General features: G+C 36.2%; 1 protein-coding gene across 1 annotated transcript; it reads left to right on the top strand.

The window, feature by feature from the left end:
- The first annotated feature begins 198 nt into the window (after positions 1-198).
- kpna6 (karyopherin alpha 6 (importin alpha 7)) lies at positions 199-13,421 on the top strand. Its single transcript, XM_032534877.1, has 14 exons — positions 199-413; positions 2,636-2,769; positions 2,895-2,987; positions 3,160-3,259; positions 3,358-3,452; positions 3,790-3,921; positions 4,034-4,122; positions 4,240-4,339; positions 6,143-6,306; positions 6,403-6,481; positions 6,638-6,763; positions 7,041-7,168; positions 7,401-7,585; positions 8,373-13,421. Exons 1-14 carry the CDS (start codon positions 410-412, stop codon positions 8,558-8,560), a joined length of 1,617 nt encoding a protein of 538 aa, XP_032390768.1. The 5' UTR covers positions 199-409; the 3' UTR covers positions 8,561-13,421.
- The last annotated feature ends 10,590 nt before the right edge of the window (positions 13,422-24,011 follow it).

Consider the following 24,011-nt stretch of genomic DNA (forward strand, 5'->3'; position numbering starts at 1 on the left):
ACTAAGGCCTATATAAAAGCATCCAAAGACCACCATGTCATGGAACTTTTAAGAGAATGGGTTGCCCTCCACAAATAACAGGTATGGTAATGATTAATGATGATTCCGTTTAGTGATTTTGAACAATCCATCTGAGAATGAAATAACCCCGGTCATAAAGTGAAAATGAATATATGTTTGGCATTGTATGGGTTATTTCTTTGCTGAGGTGACTAGAGGTGCGAGGGTGGTGTTTTGTGAGGCTGGTGCGTCCTCTGGTGGCAGGAAGTCAGTGTTATATTTTGACGTTTCCGTCTCCGGCAGACATATTGCTTAGAGGAGCAAATTCTGGAAAGATAGTAGAGAGAGAAAGGATTTAAAATTGATTTACATCTTCGCGACTTGAGTCATTTACACGACATAGGACATAATGGGTAAGCTGTTCGGCAAATCGAGAGTGTTTATATGCGTTAAGGAAGTAAAAGATTGGGCTGTGTGATCGGGGGTAATGACTATAACATCCTTATCCTGTCACTGTTGTTAAGCTAACTCATTAGCTTGGTAGCTAACTGTAGTCAACGATGTTAGCTAGCTACGTAGTAGCGCAAGATGAGTTGCTATTTTACGCTAGTTCACTTGTAACGTTAAATTAACCACCCTCTAAACAATTTAGTCTTAGGACAGTCTTTTATATTTTATCAGAGCTCATACAAGGTGTACTAACGTCATTCCAAACCGGGAAAACAAACTGTAATTTGTTAGCCAAGTTTACTTAAGTTGGCTAATAGCTACGTTAGCACGCGCTGTAAGGTTACATTCTTCCCTACGGTGGGAAGACACACGGAAAGTTTGCATAGGTCTAAAGTTATTATCAATTGTGTCCAGGTATTGTCTTGCTTATCGGCAAATTCAAAGTAACAATTGTCAGTCTCTCTGTCGTCTTTGTTTTTTTACATTAACACGTTACTGTTGTAGCTAGCTAGCGGTGACGTTAGCCAGCTAGCTATTGTGATGAAAATGGAACGCTGGTGCTTAGTGGACATTTCAAACGTTATGTTAGCTGTAGCTATGTTCTATGCTATTTGATGGGTTGACTGATTTTAACTTGTTAAGAGACTTCCAACGAGTCAGAAAAGATAACGTGTCATCACCTATAAGATGACACAATTTAATAGTCATATTTATTTGTTTCAGTTTTGTGTGCGTAGCGGCTAATGTTAGCTTAACGTTAGCTATGCTAGCTGTCATTCCGCGTTGTTCTTCAAAACCATAGTTACACTGTTGTCTTAGAATAGCATTATGTTAAATACGTTGTTATTCGCCTTCTGAAGAGTTTGAAAAGTACTGAGCTAACGTTGGTAAATCCCATGTTTATTTATAGTTTAGCGTTAGTTTCTAACATCAGTGGGCAATGGTTTTGACCCGCTAGGACACTGTAACGTTACACTAGCTTGTGCATGTGACACCTGTAGTCACGATGTTTTCCAGACTATTCGTGCACAGGATTATGTTTGTTTGGTTTTTGTGAGCGTTTTTCCCCCTCAACATTTGTAATTTACAGTGACATGACTGGTAATTTGTAAAGGCCTAACTATAAATACGAATTAAAGAGGGTCGTGGTCTTCTATATACTAGCTAACTGTCCGAAACCATCCTGCTTCATTGTAGCTTTACGTCAAATGGATATTCCATGGCTGTTGTTTTGGGGCAGTGGCAGAAATTTTATTCGCAGCTAACCTAAAATCTTAGCAAATAAAATAAAAGTGTGGCTGGATACCACTAGGTGTAGGAAGAACATGATTTTTTGATTCAAGCCTACATTAAACACAGCACCATTCTGCTTTCTTTCCTCTAGAGACTGCTTGCAGGGTCTCCTCTGAAATGCCAATGCAGACATGTCCTTTGCTGGGCTATTTCTGTGCCATCTAGCCCAAACAGTCAGTGCAGTCCACATACAGCAGCTTATTTAACTAAAGCAGTGCAGAAATTTGAGCATCCAGCCGCAATCTGTGCTTGTGTGCTGTCCATGCCTGTCGGTTTACCATATGGACACGTTACACACATGCACAAGCTTTTTATGAGGCTGGTTGTGCTAATGCCCTCAAACCTTAACATGACCTCAATTTGCGCCACTTGTTCCGATATTTAACCCCCGCTGTTGCAATTGGGGGCTTTTGGCACAGAAAGTTGGCACCATCTTGCACTGGTGGCAGGTTTCAATGTTTCCCCTTCCTCTCTTTTGCTCCCCTGTGACTCGGGGATCTGCCCAGTGCCCTTTTCTGGTGGCATGACTGCACAAATGCAGAACGGGCAGTTTGTCCTGTGTGGGCACCACTTTATGCAAAGTCTGCGATTTAACTCTACTGAATAAATACGTTTGTTCTGCCTGCGTGCATGCATGCGTGTGTGTGTGTTTGTGTGTCAGTATCTATGAGCTTGTTTATAGAAGGCTATTTTATTTTTATATATATATAACTGAACATGCTGTCTCATCTTCATTACCTATTATTAGAGATGTCACACATGTTCACTTACTCTTCCCTGCACATGGTGTACTTTTTAAGTTTAACTTGGATAAAGCAAATGGTGCATAACTTTCTTGCTTTTTTTGGTTGAGTCTTAATCGTTATGTCTACCTGTGCCTGTGGCCCATCAGAGCCGTCAGCCAGTCCGGCCAAAGACAACTACAGGATGAACCGCTACAAGAACAAAGCACTGAACCCAGAGGAGATGAGGCGCAGGAGAGAGGAGGAGGGCATCCAACTCAGGAAACAAAAGCGAGAACAACAGGTTTTACACCAAATCTATCAATGCCATTCATCAGATCCTTCATCCCTCTGTTTGAGACTTAGTCAAGCCAAACTATGTTCACGCTGACTGTGTCTCTGTGTGCTCTGATAATCTTTTAATCACAGCTTTTCAAGAGGAGGAATGTGGACGTTCTCAATGAAGAGGAGGCCATGTTTGAGAGTCCACTGGTGGACTCTTACCTCAGCTCTCCAGCAACAGTGAGTGTCTATTTTCCTATTACCTCACACAACGTAGACAAAGAGAGGCTCACACAGGGCCGTGGTTATTATTCTTGTTGTCTAGCCTTTTTACCAGCCTGCAAATTGAGGATGGTGGAGTCTGTGCTGGCTGCATCATGTTTTAAGAGTGCTTGTGCATGTATTGTTGCAGGAAGGAGTCATTACCAGAGACATGGTTGAGATGCTTTTCTCGGAGGACCCAGAGCTTCAGCTCGCCACAACACAAAAGTTCAGAAAACTACTTTCCAAAGGTGTATATATATTGTGTACTTACCGTGACTTTCCACAACTGTGGTACTAGTCATAAGGGCAGAATACTTACTTCCAGCTTTACCCTTGTTCATTTCAGAGCCCAACCCACCAATTGATGAAGTAATTAACACAACTGGAGTAGTGGAAAAGTTTGTGGAGTTCTTGAAGAAGAGTGTCAACTGCACACTACAGGTCAGTTTGCACACACTTTACATAGCTCAGAACACCCTCTGTGCATGAAATGTGTACATTTAATGTCAAGTGACAAATGCCTGGAATATTGGTGTCACCTCAACTGGCATGCTGGCTGGTAACGTTGTCAAGCAAATGCATTCCATTGAGGTAAATAAACCAAAATTTTATTGCTGCAAGCCACTATACATTGTATCTGATGATAAGCAAATCAAAGCAATAAAATAGTCTGCATTAAACACGTTTCTTATTAGTCATGTTTAAAAACAAACATGTTAATGTTCCTTGGTAAAAGATGTTTAAAATGCTAAATTTTTGCTGAAATGTGCCTCTGCAGTTTGAAGCAGCTTGGGCTCTGACCAACATAGCATCAGGCACATCCATGCAGACAAAGACTGTGATTGAGGCCGGAGCAGTACCAATCTTCATTGAACTACTTAACTCTGACTTTGAGGACGTCCAAGAACAGGTAACACACTTGGGTCTATCTTGACCATTGTGTGTGTCTGTCTGTCTTGTTGTTGACTCTTGTACCCAATGTCTATTATTAACAAAGGTTTGGTTGGTTTGTTTTTTTACAGGCTGTGTGGGCCTTGGGTAATATTGCAGGGGATAGTGCAGTGTGCCGGGACTATGTGCTGAACTGCGACATCCTTCCACCTTTATTAATGTAAGCCCATCCTCTTTGCTTCTGTAGAGGGAATATATATCCTAACTTTTTAACCCATACTAACATACTTCTGATACTGTCCCGTGTACTAAGCTTTGCTTATCTTTGTCATTTCAGGCTCCTGACCAAATCCACTAGATTGACCATGACTAGGAATGCCGTGTGGGCTCTGTCTAATCTCTGTAGAGGAAAAAACCCTCCACCTGCATTTGAAAAGGTACCACTGGGCCTCATGAAGTCAACACCAAAGATGCTATAATAATTTTTGATCAGGCCTGCTACTTTATTTTTTATTTAGCTATGAACAAGTGTGGCTGCCAAAGCACGCATAATGGTTAGTACCTGCTGGACACCCAGTCAGGTTTCATTTGTCAGGATTCAACTCACTGTCATTGCCATGAATGCAAAACCTGGGTTTACAACTAAAGTTCTTCTTATCGTTACTAAACCATAGCATATATATATATATATATATATATATATATATATATATATATATATATATATTTTAATATATACTGTATATATATGGTATATACTGTGTGTGGGTGTGTGTGTTTGTGTGTGTTGGTAGTGGTTCTATATATAATAGATAATTCTAGTATATATATATACTGTATATGTATGTTTGCAACATAGTTATCAACCCTCAGCTCAACTGGTTGCTGTAATATTTTAATTGGAGATTGAATGGCGCAGTGCAGGAAAAGTATTGTAACTTAAAAAGTATTATTTTGTCAACATGCTGACCTTATGAAAAGGTAATTCTATGTCCTACATTCTATAGTTGGGTGAAACAGGGGCCAGAAGTCATGGCTAATATATACACCTCATATAATTTAATTTTATTGCAGCCATATATCGTCATTATAAAAACCTGTTTTCACTCGTTCTCAGGGTTATCTGTATTTATCCATTCAGACCAACAGTAAATGCTGGTTTATCCCAGGTCACAGCTGCAGTATATGAAGGACTTTTTAAAAACTTACTTTAAAGGTCATTATGCAGGACTTCAAGTATTTCGACACTGTGCCGGATCTTCGGTGTGTGGCCGTGAGGAAAACTAAATAAATAAATTTGGGAACTTGCATGCGGTTTTATATTTTTATGTCCAATCATTTGAGAGGAACGCAAGTCTAACTAACCCAGAACCTAAAGTCCGCGGGCCAAGTGCCGAAAGTAGGGCAGGTCCTTGCCGAAAAGCGAGAGTGGTAACGCAGCTAAAAAAAAAGTAGATCCAGCTTTAGTTGAGGAGACGGGAAGCACTCTGACATACGAGTACATTACCGGCATCGACAGCTACCACTGCGCCATCGCTGACCGACCGTGTTTGGGATTAAAAACAATACGTGTGTGCACATTCTTAGCGGAACGCGATTTTTCATTAACGATGGCCACTAATTCATTTTTTTGATGATGACCTGGCCAAAGTAACAACACAAAATTTTGAAAGTTTTGTTTTCACAATGATTCAATGTATGATTATATTATTGCAATATGATAATCTACATGGACTCTTGATTTAATATATGGTTGGAAGAAGTAAAAATGTATCCAAACTTTTTACTTCTTTAACGTGACTTTTATTATTGTGTAATGTAAAAAGGACTTTAACTGTTTTGCCAGTCAAATTAACTTTAATGAGTGCATATCAAAACATTACACTCTGGACCCCCCCCAACAAAAGTTTCAGGATTTCTTTTCGCTTTAAGGTCTGCATTATGTATATTTGAATACTCGGACCCTACTCTCTCATAACTAGCACTGTTAAATTCCTAAACATTATGTACATGCAGACTTTTTGCTAGTACTTGTTTCTCTGTTTTCTAGACCAGTGTACAGAAGCGTTTTTAAAATTTGTGTAAATTTTTGTGCAGTTGGCATAAAGAATAATAATGGTTGCATAACTGAAATGAGGTTCTTGTGTTCTGCTGAAAAGTTTCAATTAATGTTTGTGTGTGGTGCATTGGCGTTTTCCTGTTTCTTTACTATAAATGTGCATCATGCCTGTGCTGTCTAGGTGTCACCCTGTCTGCCAGTACTGTCCAGGCTTTTATTTAGCAGTGACCCAGACTTGCTGGCAGACGCCTGCTGGGCCCTGTCCTACCTCTCGGATGGCCCCAATGACAAGATCCAAGCTGTCATCGACTCTGGCGTCTGCAGGCGCCTTGTAGAGCTACTCATGTAAGTCAAGCCATAACTCTCTGTTGTCTTTGTCACAGTATATAAAACCCGTAAATACTCAAAATTCTCTCTTCTGATAAACTGGCTTTTCTGCAGGCACACGGACTATAAGGTGGCCTCCCCTGCATTGAGAGCTGTAGGAAACATTGTCACTGGAGATGACATCCAAACACAGGTAGGAGCATATTATACTGAAGTTTCTTTCATAGTTTTGCCTTTGGGATACTCTCAGATGCCTGTTTATTAAGTATACCTAGCTAAAACGAATGCAGGTATTTTCATTTACTTGTGACTTCTAAGATGTTTGTACCTTCTCTGTTGCTGTTTATAGGTGGTGTTGAACTGCTCAGCCCTGCCCTGTCTTCTGCACCTGCTCAGCAGTGCTAAAGAGTCTATTCGCAAAGAGGCATGCTGGACCATCTCAAACATCACCGCAGGAAACCGAGCACAAATACAGGTGATGTATACACACAAAGCACATAACTGAAACCTCACTATTAAGCAAGTTGTCCAGGTTTAGGCATGTATGAAGCCCGCATTGTTTGTTTTGAGATTGGTCTGTGAGAGACGCATAGAGGCTGATAGGTGTATTTATGACAGTCCTTAATTATGGACCCATGATACGTCTTTTACTAAATCCCTCATCACCAGGTTGTAAAGGTAAGGATCTCATAACGATGTTGAGCTGCTTTTTGAGACATGCCCCTGATTTTAAATCTTGTACCGCCCCACAGACGGTAATTGATGCCAACATCTTCCCAGTGCTGATCGACATTCTACAGAAAGCAGAGTTCAGGACCAGGAAAGAGGCGGCCTGGGCCATCACTAACGCAACCTCTGGAGGAACACCAGAACAGATCAGGTCAGACTAAGAGTAGTCTTGCATTGCCAGACCTGTCTCCACTGCGCAGTTGAATAAGGTCTAGCTACACAACATATACAGTCTAGGATAGGAGGAAAAAATCCTCAGGGTCCCTTGCATTTCTTTAATGGTAATCAATTCAAAAAAGAAATTCTCTAAGCTGAATAATAGACAGTTATATGCAACCTTGAAACCTTGGATCTGAAAATGCATTGTGTGTGTTTGCATCTAGATATCTGGTGAACCTAGGCTGCATTAAGCCCCTGTGTGATCTGCTGACGGTGATGGACTCTAAGATCGTTCAGGTAGCTCTCAACGGACTGGAGAACATCCTGAGGCTGGGCGAGCAGGAGGCCAAGCAGGAGAACACCGGCTCTGGAGTTAATCCCTACTGCAGCCTCATTGAAGAAGCCTATGGTACTGTAGACACTTATTACTAGGAAAAAAAATTACCAGTGATAAACATGTAATGGTGCAGAACAGGGGGATGTTTATGGGGAGAGCAGGTCAACAGTATATCTCACATCATCAGAAATCTGGACATTAATTTGAGATACAAAAGCTCAGCACTGTCAAGTATTTCTATTCCTTAATCCTAAAAAAAAATGTAATTGACTATATTGATTCCCTTAGCAAAATGTAGCCTACATTTGGAACACTATTTAGCACCCTTCCCTTCAAGCTAGCATGACACGGTTTACTGCTGGATTTCTTAAGTTGTCTAGTTTCATAATATAATGGTGGTGGTAGTGGTGGTAGTGGTGGTAGTGGTGGTAGTAGTAGTAGTAGTAGTAGTAGTAGTAGTATAGTACCAATATCTTCACTCCATCGCTAAACCCTGAGCCTGCTACATCCTCTGAAAGACATAAAGTTGCATCATATTGGACACCAATACCTAAACAATACTGTTTTTCACAGTACGTCAATACTGTACCTTGAGGTGGGGAATACAAACATGTTTTATCTCTGATTTAGATCAGAAATAATCTGATCAAACAAAAAGTAACTCAGTCCAAGAATCTCAAAATGCAATTAGCCAATTTTTGATACTTGACAATACTTGAAATACTACGGACACGTGAAGTATTAACCAGCCCTAGGCCGCAGTAGCTGGCTCTAATACTTTATTCTTTTTAGAATAAATAGTTCAAATTTCTGGCTGATAATTTAGCAAAAATTGATCTTGCACTGCTTGTTTTTCCAGGTCTTGACAAGATCGAGTTCCTCCAGAGCCACGACAACCAGGAGATCTACCAGAAGGCCTTTGATCTAATCGAGCACTACTTTGGGGTTGAGGACGAGGACAACAGTCTTGCCCCTCAGGTGGACCAGGCCAACCAGCAGTACCTTTTCCCCCAGCAGGAAGCCCCCATGGAGGGCTTCCAGCTATAATTCCACACCCCTCTCCTCTAAAATGTACCATTTACCCCCTCCATACCTCCTCATCTCATGGAGGACCCCTGGATGCCCAAGCCGAACCTCCACGCCCCCATCTCTGATCTGCAACTACCCCCCATCTCTACCATTACCACAAACACACGCAGACACCCTTTGGAGGAAAGCTAAAACTGTCCTGCTCTCCAGCCTAAAAAAATGTCCCCCTTTCCTTCTTCCCTCTTCTAAACCAGTGGACTGAATTCTTGCAGGGCAGACCCATGTGTTACATCTCCAGGGGGAGGGCGCCACACAAACTCCATTACACTTAACAGAGGAAGTCTGTCCTGGCTTCAAACGCACACCGTCATCTTCCAGCCATTTAATAGCTCTTGTTGGCAGTAACGATGGTTTGTTGATTAATATCTTTATATACACTTTCATTTCCTTTCCAGTGGGACATCCCTATTTTCAGGATTACCCTTGTATCCCCATGCAAAGTCCACAGACTGGGGTGCATGAGGTGAAATATGCCTAGCTCTTGATGTCAGTCTGACTTAGTGCAATTCAAAGAGAAAAAAAAAAACAGAAACATAATCCCTTTTTGTTTAATGATTAGTTATTTTCCCCCAACACTTATGTATCTCCTTTTTTTAGTGCTTGTGATTTTTCTTTTTTCCTCCTTATTTTTTTAACTGGGACAAATTACAGGGGAAGGGTTGACGTGGGAAGTAAAAACTAAAACAAAAAAAAAACTCGGATGGGCTCTGGATGGGATATTGAAAAAGAGTTAGGGTTTTTTAGAGGAAATGTTTAAAGATCTAAATCCAGTTTTCAAGGTTGGTATAGCTAGAGATCCAACGTTCGTTGCGTGCTGTGTTATTAATAACAATACATTTGAATTATGAGGTGATCTAACTATAAAACAAGGCACGGCTGGGGATTCAGGGGGAAAGGTGCCCGCGGCAGCAGCAAACCAAACTTATTTTTTATATTTAAAAGAATTCAAGAGCTTGCAGGTTGTTCAAAGTAGGGTGAAATACCACTTGTGGTGCAGACACGTTTCTAGTTTTGTCTGATTTCATTGAAGCCCCGTGTAAACCGGTTGCTGCTGATTAGCGGTGCCCTGTGCTCTTCTCCCCCTCCCCCCCTCCCCCCAGCTGTATGTGGTAGGGGTTTTTGCATGGTGTTCTATTCCCCTGCGTACTGTCACTGAGTATCCCTTGCCAAACATAGACAGTTGGCACAGAGAAATGGAGAACAGTGTGAAGAAACACTTTGAGACTTTGCTGTATGCTGCTCAGCGTTTCTTGTTGCAGCATTTGGAGGTAAAAAGCAGGATCTGGGCCACAACTAATTGGTTTGGTGGTGTTAACAGTAATAGTGTAGTGTTGGTGTTTTGTATAGTGGTAGAGTTGATCTATAACCTGAGGCATTCTATATCACTATATCTTTGAGGGATGGGAATGACACCTGTAAATGATTTTGCATGGGTCCATTGTGATATTGATGTAAATAGCCTATCCTCTGCCTGGCAAGGTAAAGTGCGCCGCTTCTTTGTTTAATAACAACCCGAGTTTGGCTAGGGATATATCTCAGACAAGTGACGAGCCTAACTGCAACCAAAATTTCAAGTATAAATATATATTTGAATTTTGATGTATTTGCATTATAGATATATATTTGCGCACACTTCATGCACACTTGCATACAACACCAGCAGACACTGTACACACACCTCTCACAGATGAGTGGCTAGTAGCAAGTAAAATAGTTTCCATAGTCTTTTGGAGTGGAAAAAGTAGTTATTCTTTCATTTTCTTTTTCAAGTTTTGCTTTTCTCCAGAGTATGAGATTAGCCTTTTGGGCTGTTTTTGGTTTCAGAGCACTTAGTATATTTTCTTTATAAATGTTGCCCTTGGTTTGGTCTGAATTAAGATTGTTTTCTGTTTTAATCGAGAAAATTAAAAGAGACTCTTTTTTTCTTTTTTTTCGAATTCAAAAGGGATTAGGGCTCATGGAAACTTTTTTTGTTGTTTCTAGCCACATGACGGTTTAAATTAGACCTGTTAACCCTGACCCGGGATCCGCTCTGCCTGTGACAGAAGCTGATCTTGGATCAGGGTTTAGGCTTTGTGGATGGAGCGAAACTGTGGTTGTGTGATGTTTGACTGACAGGCACTGTGTGAGGAAGAGATTGATTGACTCAATGACCGTGTCCCTATCTGAGTCTGGGAGCCCCGGTTCTGTGGATAACTGAACCAGCCCTAACATTAAATCATGGAACTGTGAACAGAATTATGTCACACTATAGCGAGTATATGATAGATTAGTATGTTGAATATTGGGTATACTTATGTGTACACTTTCATTCAAGAGTTGTTTTTTTTACCCAAAACAATTTCCTTTTATCTGATAGGACATCTTTTTGGATAGATAGACTTATATGTATGCTTATCATTTAGTTTGTTTCAGTATAACATTTTTACATAAGCCTTTCACAGGGGAAAATCTTATAGGGCGCAGGGCCGTTATTATATTCTAGGGTTTAAGCATTAGCTGATATTTGTAGTAAAGGTTTCGTGAGTTTGGCATGTTATCCACAGAACCAGGTGCTCTCAGTAGACATAATGGCTGAAATACATGGGGCCCGGGTGCTACATGGGGCCCGGCCACCAGCAGAGCGCGTCCATTATAACCAACTGAAGCTGCTACACTGACCGCGGACGTCATGCAGGCCTCGCACTGCTCGTTTTTACATATAACTTTAAAAAAATAACTTAAATAACTCATTGTACCCGAGGCACTGTAATGCAGCAGAGCAACCTTGTGGGTGTTTATACATTTCACATTTAAATAAATCAAATCAGATCAGTGTGGATCCAATATCCTGTAGTAATCCAAATAACTAATTCATTACTAGTTAACATAGCTTGCTCTTTCAAACCCTACACAACTTGGCAAAACGCAATAGTCTAGACAGAAGTCTGTGTAGCAGGAGAAAAAACCCCGCTCTGACACCCGTGCCCCGTGTATTTTGGCCACAAGAGTTCAAATCATGACTAATTGAGTATCCGGAACTTGCCTCTACATGACAGATGTGTAGAGCAGCATTTATAACTTAAGTCTTTGATTTCAACTCTGCTTGGCTTACAAATGATGCCAGAATTGCAGTGGTTAAAAAAAAAAAAGAGAGAGACAAAACTCAGTGCATCAACAAGGAAAAAAATATTTATATTTCTGAAAAATGAAAATGCACTCCTATTCACAAAAGTGCCAATCCGACCAACAAAGACTGGAGTTTATGTGTATCTGTCTTTGACTTATAGATTTTCTTTATATCTTTTATTTACTTGAATGTGCACACATTTTGTGCAGAACATTGCTGCTCTATTTTCCTTCTCTTTAAAGTTACATGATTTGCCATTGTTTCTTTGGAAAAGTGGCATCCTTTACTGTGGGCACCTAAATAAGAAATTTAATTAAGGCAGTGAAATTGTCTGGGGGGGCTGGGGGAATTATAATAATTACGTAAAACTGGTCTTTCCAGCTACCCCACTATTAGTCTTTTAATGATTATCACTGTGCATGGGTAAGCTGCAGATGTTTTGGAATCAAAGAATTGATTTCATGCAGTGGAAACAGTAGAGTATACTACTTTCTTGAAGTCATGGCCTGTAGCCAGCCCCTTTATGGCGAAAAGGATCTGCGCAGATAGAAATATAGTAGTATTTTTTTGTGGCACATGATTCAAATTGTGGAAACTTAAGCGACTATCATAGCCGACAATTGCCGGTCCTAACCGTATTGTCATAGTTTACCAAAGTTGTGTCATCCTGAAGGCTGGTTGAAATGATTTACTTGATGTCTGTGTTTTCAATATTCAATTTATGTAATTGGCTTTTGTTGACCCAGTCAGTATGACTGAGAGATTGCATCAGGCCATTTACACCTTGCTTCTTTTCATTAGAAGTTTATGTTTTGCTTCTTTTAATTCAAGTTTAAGTACTGTTTAGGGAGTTTGAAAAAAAAAAAAAAAAATCTGCTGAAGACTGCAATAAATATTGTCCAAAATCAGGCACCCCTGAGGCAACGATCCACCTGCAAAGTGCTCTCAAAGGTGACACTCCTTCCGATGGGGGGAGCTAACACGAGGCAACTACTTGACATTTTTTTTCTAAGATAAAATCTGGGATTCAGAAATTGTGCAGTGATTTACATTAAAAAGTATTATAAGTTAAACTATGTATGTTCTGATACATTGACAGGGATTCAGATGCAATTCTAATCACTTCTGAGAAGTGGAGAAAAGGCCTCATTAGAACATGTCACAGGAAAAAAATAAAATACAATAGGAGGTGGAGATACAAGCCTTTTCTGCTTTTCTTGATCTTTTTTCCTGATCAGGATACTCTGGGCTATATTTTTGGATAAATGTGTGTAGAGTAAACGTTTGTCCTAGTCAGGCTGCATGATCAGGAACCCTGTTATCTATAGGGGAGTGAACAGACATCACTAAATATCTCAAATCTGACTTGTCTTCCGTCCTAGAAGCTGTTCATGTCTATATCAAAATCTAAAGCCATGCTTGGCTTGGTCGAGTTATGTTGTCTATGCTACAAATGTTTACAATGCTACATGTTTGTAAAGTACTTTTCATACGCCATCACTGACCAGTCCTGATGTATTCTCCGCTCTGGTCCTCTCATTTCTTTTACATGTATTTATTTCCTCTATCCTTGTTTATGATTTTTCATTTGCTCAAAATGACCCATCTTTAACTGTGACTTGACTTGACTTTACCGACGGTATGAATGAGTGACGAGAAACTTATACACTTCAACTGAACATGACACACAAACATGAACATGGAAAAAAATGCATACAGCAAACAGCAACAATATTAAAAAAAAAAAAAAAATGTAAAGGAAAATATATTGAATTTAAAATTTTCAGTGGAAATACTGTACAAAAACAAATAAAGTTATGTTGCAACCCTTTAATGCAAATGTTCATTCTTTCATCACGGGCATGCAATGTGAAGGAATGTTATGTATTACAATATAACGTTAGAAATATAGCATCGGACTGACTAGTCAATTCATGTCTTTTTATCAAGGGGGGACCTCTTTGGAGGAAGACAGAAACAGGCAAACTTGTCCACTTTCAGTAATATGTGACCTAACATTAAATCCTTTTTTCCCATATAATCAAATAGCAACATGCCAGAAAGTGAAGTTAGATTGACAGTAGCACACACAGTAGCCTATATTATTACTATATTAATAATAATAATAATAATAATACATTTTATTTAAAGATACCTTTCTTGGCACTGAAGGACGCCGCACAGGGAATTCATAAATTAAGAACCGCAAAACCTCTATCCCACAGCCACAACAAATATTATACAGCAAAACAACATCTATACAACAGAACAAAAACAATACTATACACAGCAAACACAAATACTATACAACGCAAAACAAATATATACAGCAAAACAAATACATACACCAGCAAAACAATATTATACAGCACAACACAAACCAATACTACAACAGCAAACAAATACTATTCACAGCAAAACCATACTATTCAACAGCAAAACAAATACTTATTCACAGCAAAAAACAAATACTATCAACAGCAAAACAATACTATACACAGCAAACAAATACTATACAACAGCAAAACCAATACTATACAACAGCAAAACAAATACTATACACAGCAAAACAATATATACAACAGCACAACAATACTATACAACAGCAAAACAAATACCATACACAGCAACACAAATACTATACAACACAAACAAATACTATCACAGCAAAACCAATACTATCAACAGCAAAACAAAATACTATTCAACAGCCAAACAATACTATACAGCAAACAAAACATACTTACAACAACAAAACCAATACTATACAACAGCAAAACCAATACTATACAACAGCAAAACCAATACTAACACGCAACAGCAAACCAAACTATCAACGCAAAACAATACATACAACAGCAAAACAAAACTACACACCAAAACAATACTATCAACAGCAAACCAATACTATACACCAGAAAACAAATACTATACAACAGCAAAACAATACTATACACAGCAAAACACATACTATCAACAGCAAAAAGCACAATACTATACAACGCAAAACAAATACTATACAACAGCAAAACAACATTACTAATACAAACAGCAAAACACTACTCATACACAGCACAACCAATACTATATACAACACAAAACCATACTTTCACAGCAAAACCAATACTCATACAGCAACAAACAAATTACAACACAAAACAAAACCAATACTAACAACAGCAAAACAAACTATTCAACAGCAAAACCAAAATACATCTTCAACAGCACAACCACTACTATTCCAACAGCAAAACAAATACTATAACAGCAAAACAATACTCAGCACAACAAAACCAATACTATCAACACAAACATACTATCAACAGCAAAACAAATACTACAATTCAACAGCAAAACAAATACTATCAACAGCAAAACCATACTATCCCAACAGCAAAACAAATACTATTCAACCGCAAAACAAAATACTATACAACATCACAACAAATATATTCAACAGCAAACCAATACTATACAACAGCAAAACAAAACTAATACAACAGCAAAACAAATACTATACACAACTCAACCAAATACTATACAGCAAAACAAACCAATACTATTCAACAGCAAAAACAAATACTATCAACAGCAAAACAACTACTATTCCACAGCAAAACCAATACTATCAACAGCAAAACAAATACTATACACAGCAAAACAAATACTATGCAACACAAATAAAACAATACATACAACACAAAACAAATACTCTACAACAGCAAAACAAATACTATACAAAACAGCAAAACACAAAACTAATACAACAGTAAAACCCATACTCTACAACAGAAAACAAATACTAACAGCAAACAATACTATACAACAGCAAACAATACTATCAACAGCAAAACAAATACTATACAACAAGCAAAACAAATACTATACAACAGCAAAACAAATACTATACAACAGCAAAACAAATACTATACAACAGCAAAAACAAATACTATACACACAGCAAAACAATACTATTCACAGCAACAGCCCAATACTATACACAGCAAAACAATACTATACAACAGCAAAACCAATACTATACAAGCACAACCAATACTATACAACAGCACAACAAATCTATTCACAGCAAAACAATACTATCAAACAGCAACACAATACTATCCAACAGCAAAACAATACTATACAACACACAAAACAAATATATCAACAGCAAACAATACTATTCAACATGCGCAAACAAATACTATACAGCAAAACAAAACCAATACTATACAACAGCAAACAAATACTATCAACAGCAAACAATACATCAACCCAAAACAAATACTATTCACAGCAAAACAATACTATTCAACAGCAAACAAATACTATTCAACAGCAAAACCAATACTATTCAACAGCAAAACCAATACTATACAACAGCAAAACAAATACTATTCAACAGCAAAACCAATACTATACAACAGCAAAACCAATACTATGCAACAGCAAAACAATACTATACAACAGCAAAACAAATACTATACAACACAAAACAAAATCCTATTCACAGCAAAACCAATACTATACCACACAAAACAAAAACTACAAAGCAAAACATACTATCAACAGCAAAACCAATACTATACCACAGCAAAACCAATACATACAACAAAAAACAATACTATCAACAGCAAAACCAACTATACAACAGCAAAACAAATACTATACAACAGCAAAACAAATACATACAACAGCAAAACCAATACTATACAACCAGCAAAACCAATACTATTCAACGCCAAACCACTACATACAGCAAAACAAATACTTATAAACAGCAAAACAAACCAATACTATACAACAGCAAAACCAATACTATACAACAGCAAAACAAATCATTCAACACATAACATCTATTCAACAGCAAACCCAATACTATTCAACAGCAAAACAAATACTTCACAGCAAAACAAATCTATACACAAACAAACCAATACTTACACACCAAACAAAACTATACAGCAAAACAAACCAATACTATACACAGCAAAACAATACTTTCAACAGCAAAACAAATACTATCACTCACACAATACTAGTCAACAGCAAAACAATACTATTCAACAGCAAAACCAATACTATACACACAGCAAAACCAATACTATACAACAGCAAAACAAATACATACAACGCAAACCAATACTATACAACAGCAAAACAATACTATCACACAGCAAACAAATACTATACAACAGCAAAACAAATCACTATACAACAGCAAACAAACTATACAACAGCAAAACAAATATATACAACCTAAAACAATACTATACAACAGAAACAAATACTATACAACAGCACACCCATCATAACAACAGCAAACACATACTATACAACAGCAAACCAAAACTATACAACGCAAAACAAATACTATACAACAGCAAAAAACAAATACTATTCAAACAGCAAAACAATACTATACAACAGCAAACATATACTATTCAACACAAAACCAATACTACAACAGCAAAACCATACTATTCAACACGCAAAACCATACTATACAACAGCAAAACAAATACTATACAACAGCAAACCAATACTATACAACCGCAAAACAAAATACTATACAGCAAACAAATACTTAACAGCAAAACAAAACCAATACTATACACACAGCAAAACACATACTATTCACAGCAAAACAAATACTATTCAACCACATACAAAACCAATACTATAACAGCACAAAAACAAACTACATACAGCAACACACATCCTTATACAGCAAAACAACAATACTATACAACAGCAAAACAATCCTATTCAACAGCAAACAAATACTATCAACAGCAACACAAACACAACCAAACAATACATTCAACAGCAAAAACAAATACTATTCACGCTACACCAATACTATACAAACGCAAAACAAATACTATACAACAGCAAAACAATACTATACAACAGCAAACAAATACTATACAACAGCAAAACAAATACTACAACAGCAAACATACTATTCAACAGCAAAACAAAAAAAAAATACTATTCACGCAAAACAAATACTATTCAACCAGCAAAACAAATCCTATTACAACAGCAAAACCAAACTATCACAGCAAAACAAATACTATCATCACAGCAAAAACAAATACTATCAACCAGCAAAACAAATACTATAACATCACCCCAAATACTTAACAGCAAACCAAAACCAATACTATACAACATCCAAACAATACTATACAATCAAAACAAAACCAATACTATAACAACTAGCAGCTAACAATACTATTCAACAGCCAAACAAATACGATTCAACACAACAACTACTATTCAACAGCAAAACAATACTATTCAACAGCAAAACAATACTACAACAGCAAAACAAATACATACAACAGCAAAACACACATAAATCAGCAAATACCAATCAACTATACACAGCAAAACAATACTATTCAACAGCAAAACAATACTATCACAGCAAAACAAATACATCCAACAACACCGCAAAACAATACTATTCAACAGCAAAACCAATACTATACAACCAAAACAATACTAACACAAACAGCAAAACAAATACTTACATCAGCAAAAAAATACTATACAACGCAAACAATACTATTACAACAGCAAAACAAAACTATACACAGCAAAACAATACTATACAACAGCAAAACAAATACTATACAACAGAAAACACAATACTATACAACAGCAAACAAATACTATACACAGCAAAACCAATACTATACAAACAGCCAACAAATACTATCAGCAAACAAACCAATACTATACAACCAAAACAAATACTATTCAACAGCAAAAAATACTATTCACAGCAAACAAATACTATACAACAGCAAAACAATACTAACAACAGAAACAAATACCATACAACAGCAAAACAATACTATACAACAGCAAACCAAAACTATACAGCAAAACAAAACCATACGATACACAGCAAAACAAATCTATCAACAGCAAACAAATACTATTCAACAGCAAAACAAATACTATTCAACAGCAAAACAAATACTATTCAACAGCAACATACTATCCAACAGAAACACACAACTAAACAACATCAAGCAAACAACACACAAAACAAATACTAATCAACAGCAAAACAATACTTACAACAAGCAAAACAAATACTATACAACAGCAAAAAAATACTATAACAACCAAAACACATACTATACAACAGCAAACAAATACTATACAACAGCAAAACAAATACTATAACACATCAAAACACATACTTAACAACACAAAAAAAATACTATTCAACAGCAAAACCAATACTATACAACAGCAAAACCAATACATCCAACAGCAAAACATACTATATACACAGCAAAACAATACTATACAACAGCAAAACAAACTATCACAGCAAAACAATATATACAACGCAAACAAATCCTATCAACAGCAAAACCATACTATACAACAGCAAACAAATACTATCACGCAAAACAAATACTAATACACAGCACAACAAATACTATAAACAGCAAAACCAATACTATACAACAGCAAAACCAAACTATACAACAAGCAAAACAAATACTATCCAAAAACAAATACTTATACGCAAAACAAACCATACTATAACAACCCAACAAATACTATAACAGCAACACAAAACCAATACTATACAAACGCAAAACAATAACTATTCAACAGCACAACAATACGCTCAACAGCAAACAAATACTATCAACAAGCAAAACAGATACTATTCAACAGCAAAACAATACTATTCAACAGCAAAACCAATACTTACACACCAAAACAAATACTATACAACAGCAAAACCAATACTAATACGACAGCAAAACAAATACATACCGCCAAAACACATACAATACACAACAAACCATACTATATCAACAGCAAAACAAATACTCAACGCAAAACAATACTATCAACAGCAAAACCAATACTATACACCAGCAAAACAAATACTATACAACAGCAAAAACAAATACTATATCAACAGCAAAACAAATACCGCTACAAAGCAAAACAAATACTATACAACACAAAACAAATACTATACAACGCAAACAACAATACTATAGCAACAGCAAAACAAATACTATACAGCAGCAAAACCAATACTATACACAGCAAAACAATACTATACACAGCAAAACAAATACTATACAAAGCAAAACAAATACTATTCAAAACACAAACAATACTATACAACAGCAAAACAATACTAACAGCAAACAATACTATACAACAACAAAAACCAATACGATCAACAGCACACCAATACTATCAACAGCAAACAAATACTATACAACAGCAAAACAAATACTATACAACCAACAACACAAATACTATACAACAGCAAAACAAATACTATACAACAGCAAAACAAATACTATACAACAGCAAACAAATACTATACACAGCAAAACCAATACTATACACCAGCAAAAACCAATACTATACCCAGCAAAACAAATACTATACAACAGCAAAACACATTACTATTCAACAGCAAAACCATACTATCAACAGCAAACCAATACTATACAACAGCACAAACATATACATTCAACAGCACAAACAATACTATACACAGCAAACCAAATCCTATACAACAGCAAACAATACATACTAACACCACACAAAACATTCACAGCAAAACAACAATACTATACAACAGCAAAACAAATACTATCAACGCCCAACAAATACTACTAACAGCAAAACAAACCACTACTATACAACGCAAACACAATACTATTCAACAGCAAAACCTACTATACAACACAACAATACTATTCACAACAGCAAAACCATCTATTCAACAGCAAAACAATACTATTCAACAGCAAAACCAATACTATACACAGCAAACAAATAATCTTCAACAAACAAAACCATACTTAACAAAAACAAAACCAATACATACAACACAAAACAAATACATAACAACGCAAAACAAATACTATACACAGCAAAACACATACTATTCAACAGCAAACAACCAATCTATACCAACAGCCAAAACAAATACTATTCAACAGCAAAACATACTAGACTACAACAGCAAACACCAATACTATACAACAGCCAACACAATACTATTCACAGCCGCAAACCCAAATACTATACCAACAGCAACAACCAATACTATACAACAGTCAAAACAAATACATGATCAACAGCAAAACCAATACATACAACAGCAAAACCAATACTATACAACACCTAAACCAAAACATTATCAACAGCAAACATACTATACAGCAAAACAAATAAATCTATACCAGCAAAACAAACCTATACACTTACAACAGCACACAAATACTAATTCACAACAGCAAAACAAATACTATTCACGCAAAACACAATACTATTCAACAGCAAAACAAATACTATACAGCAAACAAATACTTGATACCGCAAAACCAAACCAATACTATACAACAGCCCAACAAATACTATAACAGCAAAACAAAACCCATATACCAACACACAAAACAAATACTTCACAGCAAACCAATACTATACAACAGCAAAACAAATACTATACCAGCAAACAAATACATACAACAGCAAAACAATACTATCAACAGCAAACACTACTATCAACAGCAAAACCAACTACTATCACAGCAAACAAATACTATCACAGCACAAACCAATACTATACAAAAGCAAAACAAATACTATCAACAGCAAAACCAATACTATACAACGCACACAATACATACACCGCAAAACAAATACTATACAGCAAAACCATACTATTCAACAGCAAAACAATACTATCCAAGCAAACAACACAAATACGATACAACAGCAAAACAAAATACTCACAAACAAAACTATACAAACAGCAAACAAATACTATACACAGCAACCAAATACTTATCAAACAGCAAAACAAACAAAAGAAACCAAAAACCAATTACTATACAACAGCAAAACAAATACTATCAACAGCAAAACCAAATCTATAACAAAAACATACGAAAACAAATACTATTCACAGCAAAACCAATACTATACAACAGCAAACAAATACTATTCAACAGCAAAAAAACCATACGCATACAACACAAAATCCAAAACTATACACGCAAAACAAATACTTATAACAGCAAAACAAAACCAATACTACTATACAACAGCCAAACAATACTATACAGCAAAACAAAACCATACTATAACAACAGCAACAATACATTCAACAGCAAAACAAATCTAACAGCAAAACAAATACTATCAACAGCAAAACAAATACTATCAACAGCAAAACCAATACTAACAACAGCAAAACAAAGACTAGACAACACAAACAAATACTATACAACAGCAAAACCATACTATAACCACAGCCAAACCAATACTATACAGCAAAACAAACAATACTATACAAACAGCAAACCAATACTATAACGCAAACATACTATCACAGCAAAACAAATACGATTCAACAGCAAAAACAATACTATAGCAACAGCAAAACAATACTATACAACGCAAACATACTATACACAGCAAAACAATACTATACCACAGCAAAAACAAATACTATCAACAGCAAACAATACTATACAACAGCAAAACAAACTATACAACACGCAAAACAAATACTATCTCACAGCAAAACATACTATACAACATCAAAACAAATACTATACAACAGCAAACCAATACTATACAACACAAAAACAAATACTCACAACAGCAAACAAACCTATACAACAGCAAAACAAATCTATTCAACAGCAAACAATACTATAACAACAGCAAACAAATCTATACACAGCAAACACAAATACTATCAACAGCAACCCAATACTAAACCACAGCAAAACAAATACTATACAGCAAACAAAAATACTTATAACAGCAAAACAAAACCATACTATACAACGCAAAACAAATCACTACACAGCAAACAAACCAATACTATACAACAGCAAAACAAATACTATATCACAGCAAAACAATACATTCAACAGCACAACAATACTATTCACATGCAAAACACAACTATTCAACAGCAAAACAATACTATCAACAGCAAAACAAATACTATTCAACAGCAAAACCAATACTATACACCAGCAAAACAAATAACATACAACAGCAAAACCATACTATACAACAGCAAAACTACATACTCTCAACAGCAAAAACCAACATACCCTCAATACTATACACAGCAAACAACAAATACGAACAAATACTACAACAGCAAAAACAATACTATTCACAGCAAAGCAAAACATTACATCAAACAGAAAACAATCACAGCAAAACAATACTATAACACCAGCAAAACAAATACTATACAACATCAAACGACACATACATACACAGCAAAAACACTACTATACAACGCAAACAAAACTACAACAGCAAAACAAATACTATCAACACAAACATACCTACAACAGCAAAACAATACTATACAACAGCAAACCAATACTATACACCGCAAAACAAATACTATACAACAGCACAACATACTATTCAACAGCAAAAAAACATACATACACAGCAAAACTATACTACACAGCAAAACCAACTATACAACAGCAAAACCAATACTATACAACCCAAACAATAACTATTCAACAGCAAAAACAAAACAAAATACCTATACAACAGCAAACAATACTTCACAGCAAAACACAATACTATATACAACAGCAAAACAAATACTATTCAACAGCAAACAACCAATACTATACAACAGCACAAAACAAATCTATACAGCCAAACAAATACTTAACAGCAAAACAAACCAATACTATACAAACACCAAACAATACTAATACAGCAAACAAAACTAATACTAACAACAGCAAAACCAATACTTTCACAGCAAACAAATACTATTCAAAGCAAAACAAATCATCTAACACAAAACCAATACTATACAACAGCAAAACAAATACTATACAACAGCAAAAACAAATAATTATACAACAGCAAACAAATACTATATAACAGCAAAACAAATACTATACAACAGCAAAAACAAATACTATACACAGCAAAACAATTACTATAAACCACAGCAAAACAATACTATCAACAGCAAAACCATACTATACAACAGCAAACAAATACTTACAACAGCAAAACAATACATACAACGTCAAAACAAATACATACAACAGCAAAACAAATACTATCAACAGCAAAACAAATACTATTCAACCAGCAAAACATCTAAATGACTATACAGCAAAACAAATACTATTCAACAGCAAAACAAATACTATACAACAGCCAAACAAATACTATACAGTAAAACAACAGAAAAGGCAGAGCAACAGACATTTAGGTGGAATA

Source organism: Etheostoma spectabile, chromosome 14 (assembly GCF_008692095.1).
Source record: "Etheostoma spectabile isolate EspeVRDwgs_2016 chromosome 14, UIUC_Espe_1.0, whole genome shotgun sequence".
NCBI lineage: Eukaryota > Metazoa > Chordata > Actinopteri > Perciformes > Percidae > Etheostoma > Etheostoma spectabile.

Coding starts and splice junctions, on each gene's coding strand:
- kpna6 (XM_032534877.1), top strand. Junction 4,340..6,142: donor CTCCACCTGCATTTGAAAAG/GTACCACTGGGC, acceptor TGTGCTGTCTAG/GTGTCACCCTGTCTGCCAGT. Junction 6,482..6,637: donor GAGATGACATCCAAACACAG/GTAGGAGCATAT, acceptor TGCTGTTTATAG/GTGGTGTTGAACTGCTCAGC.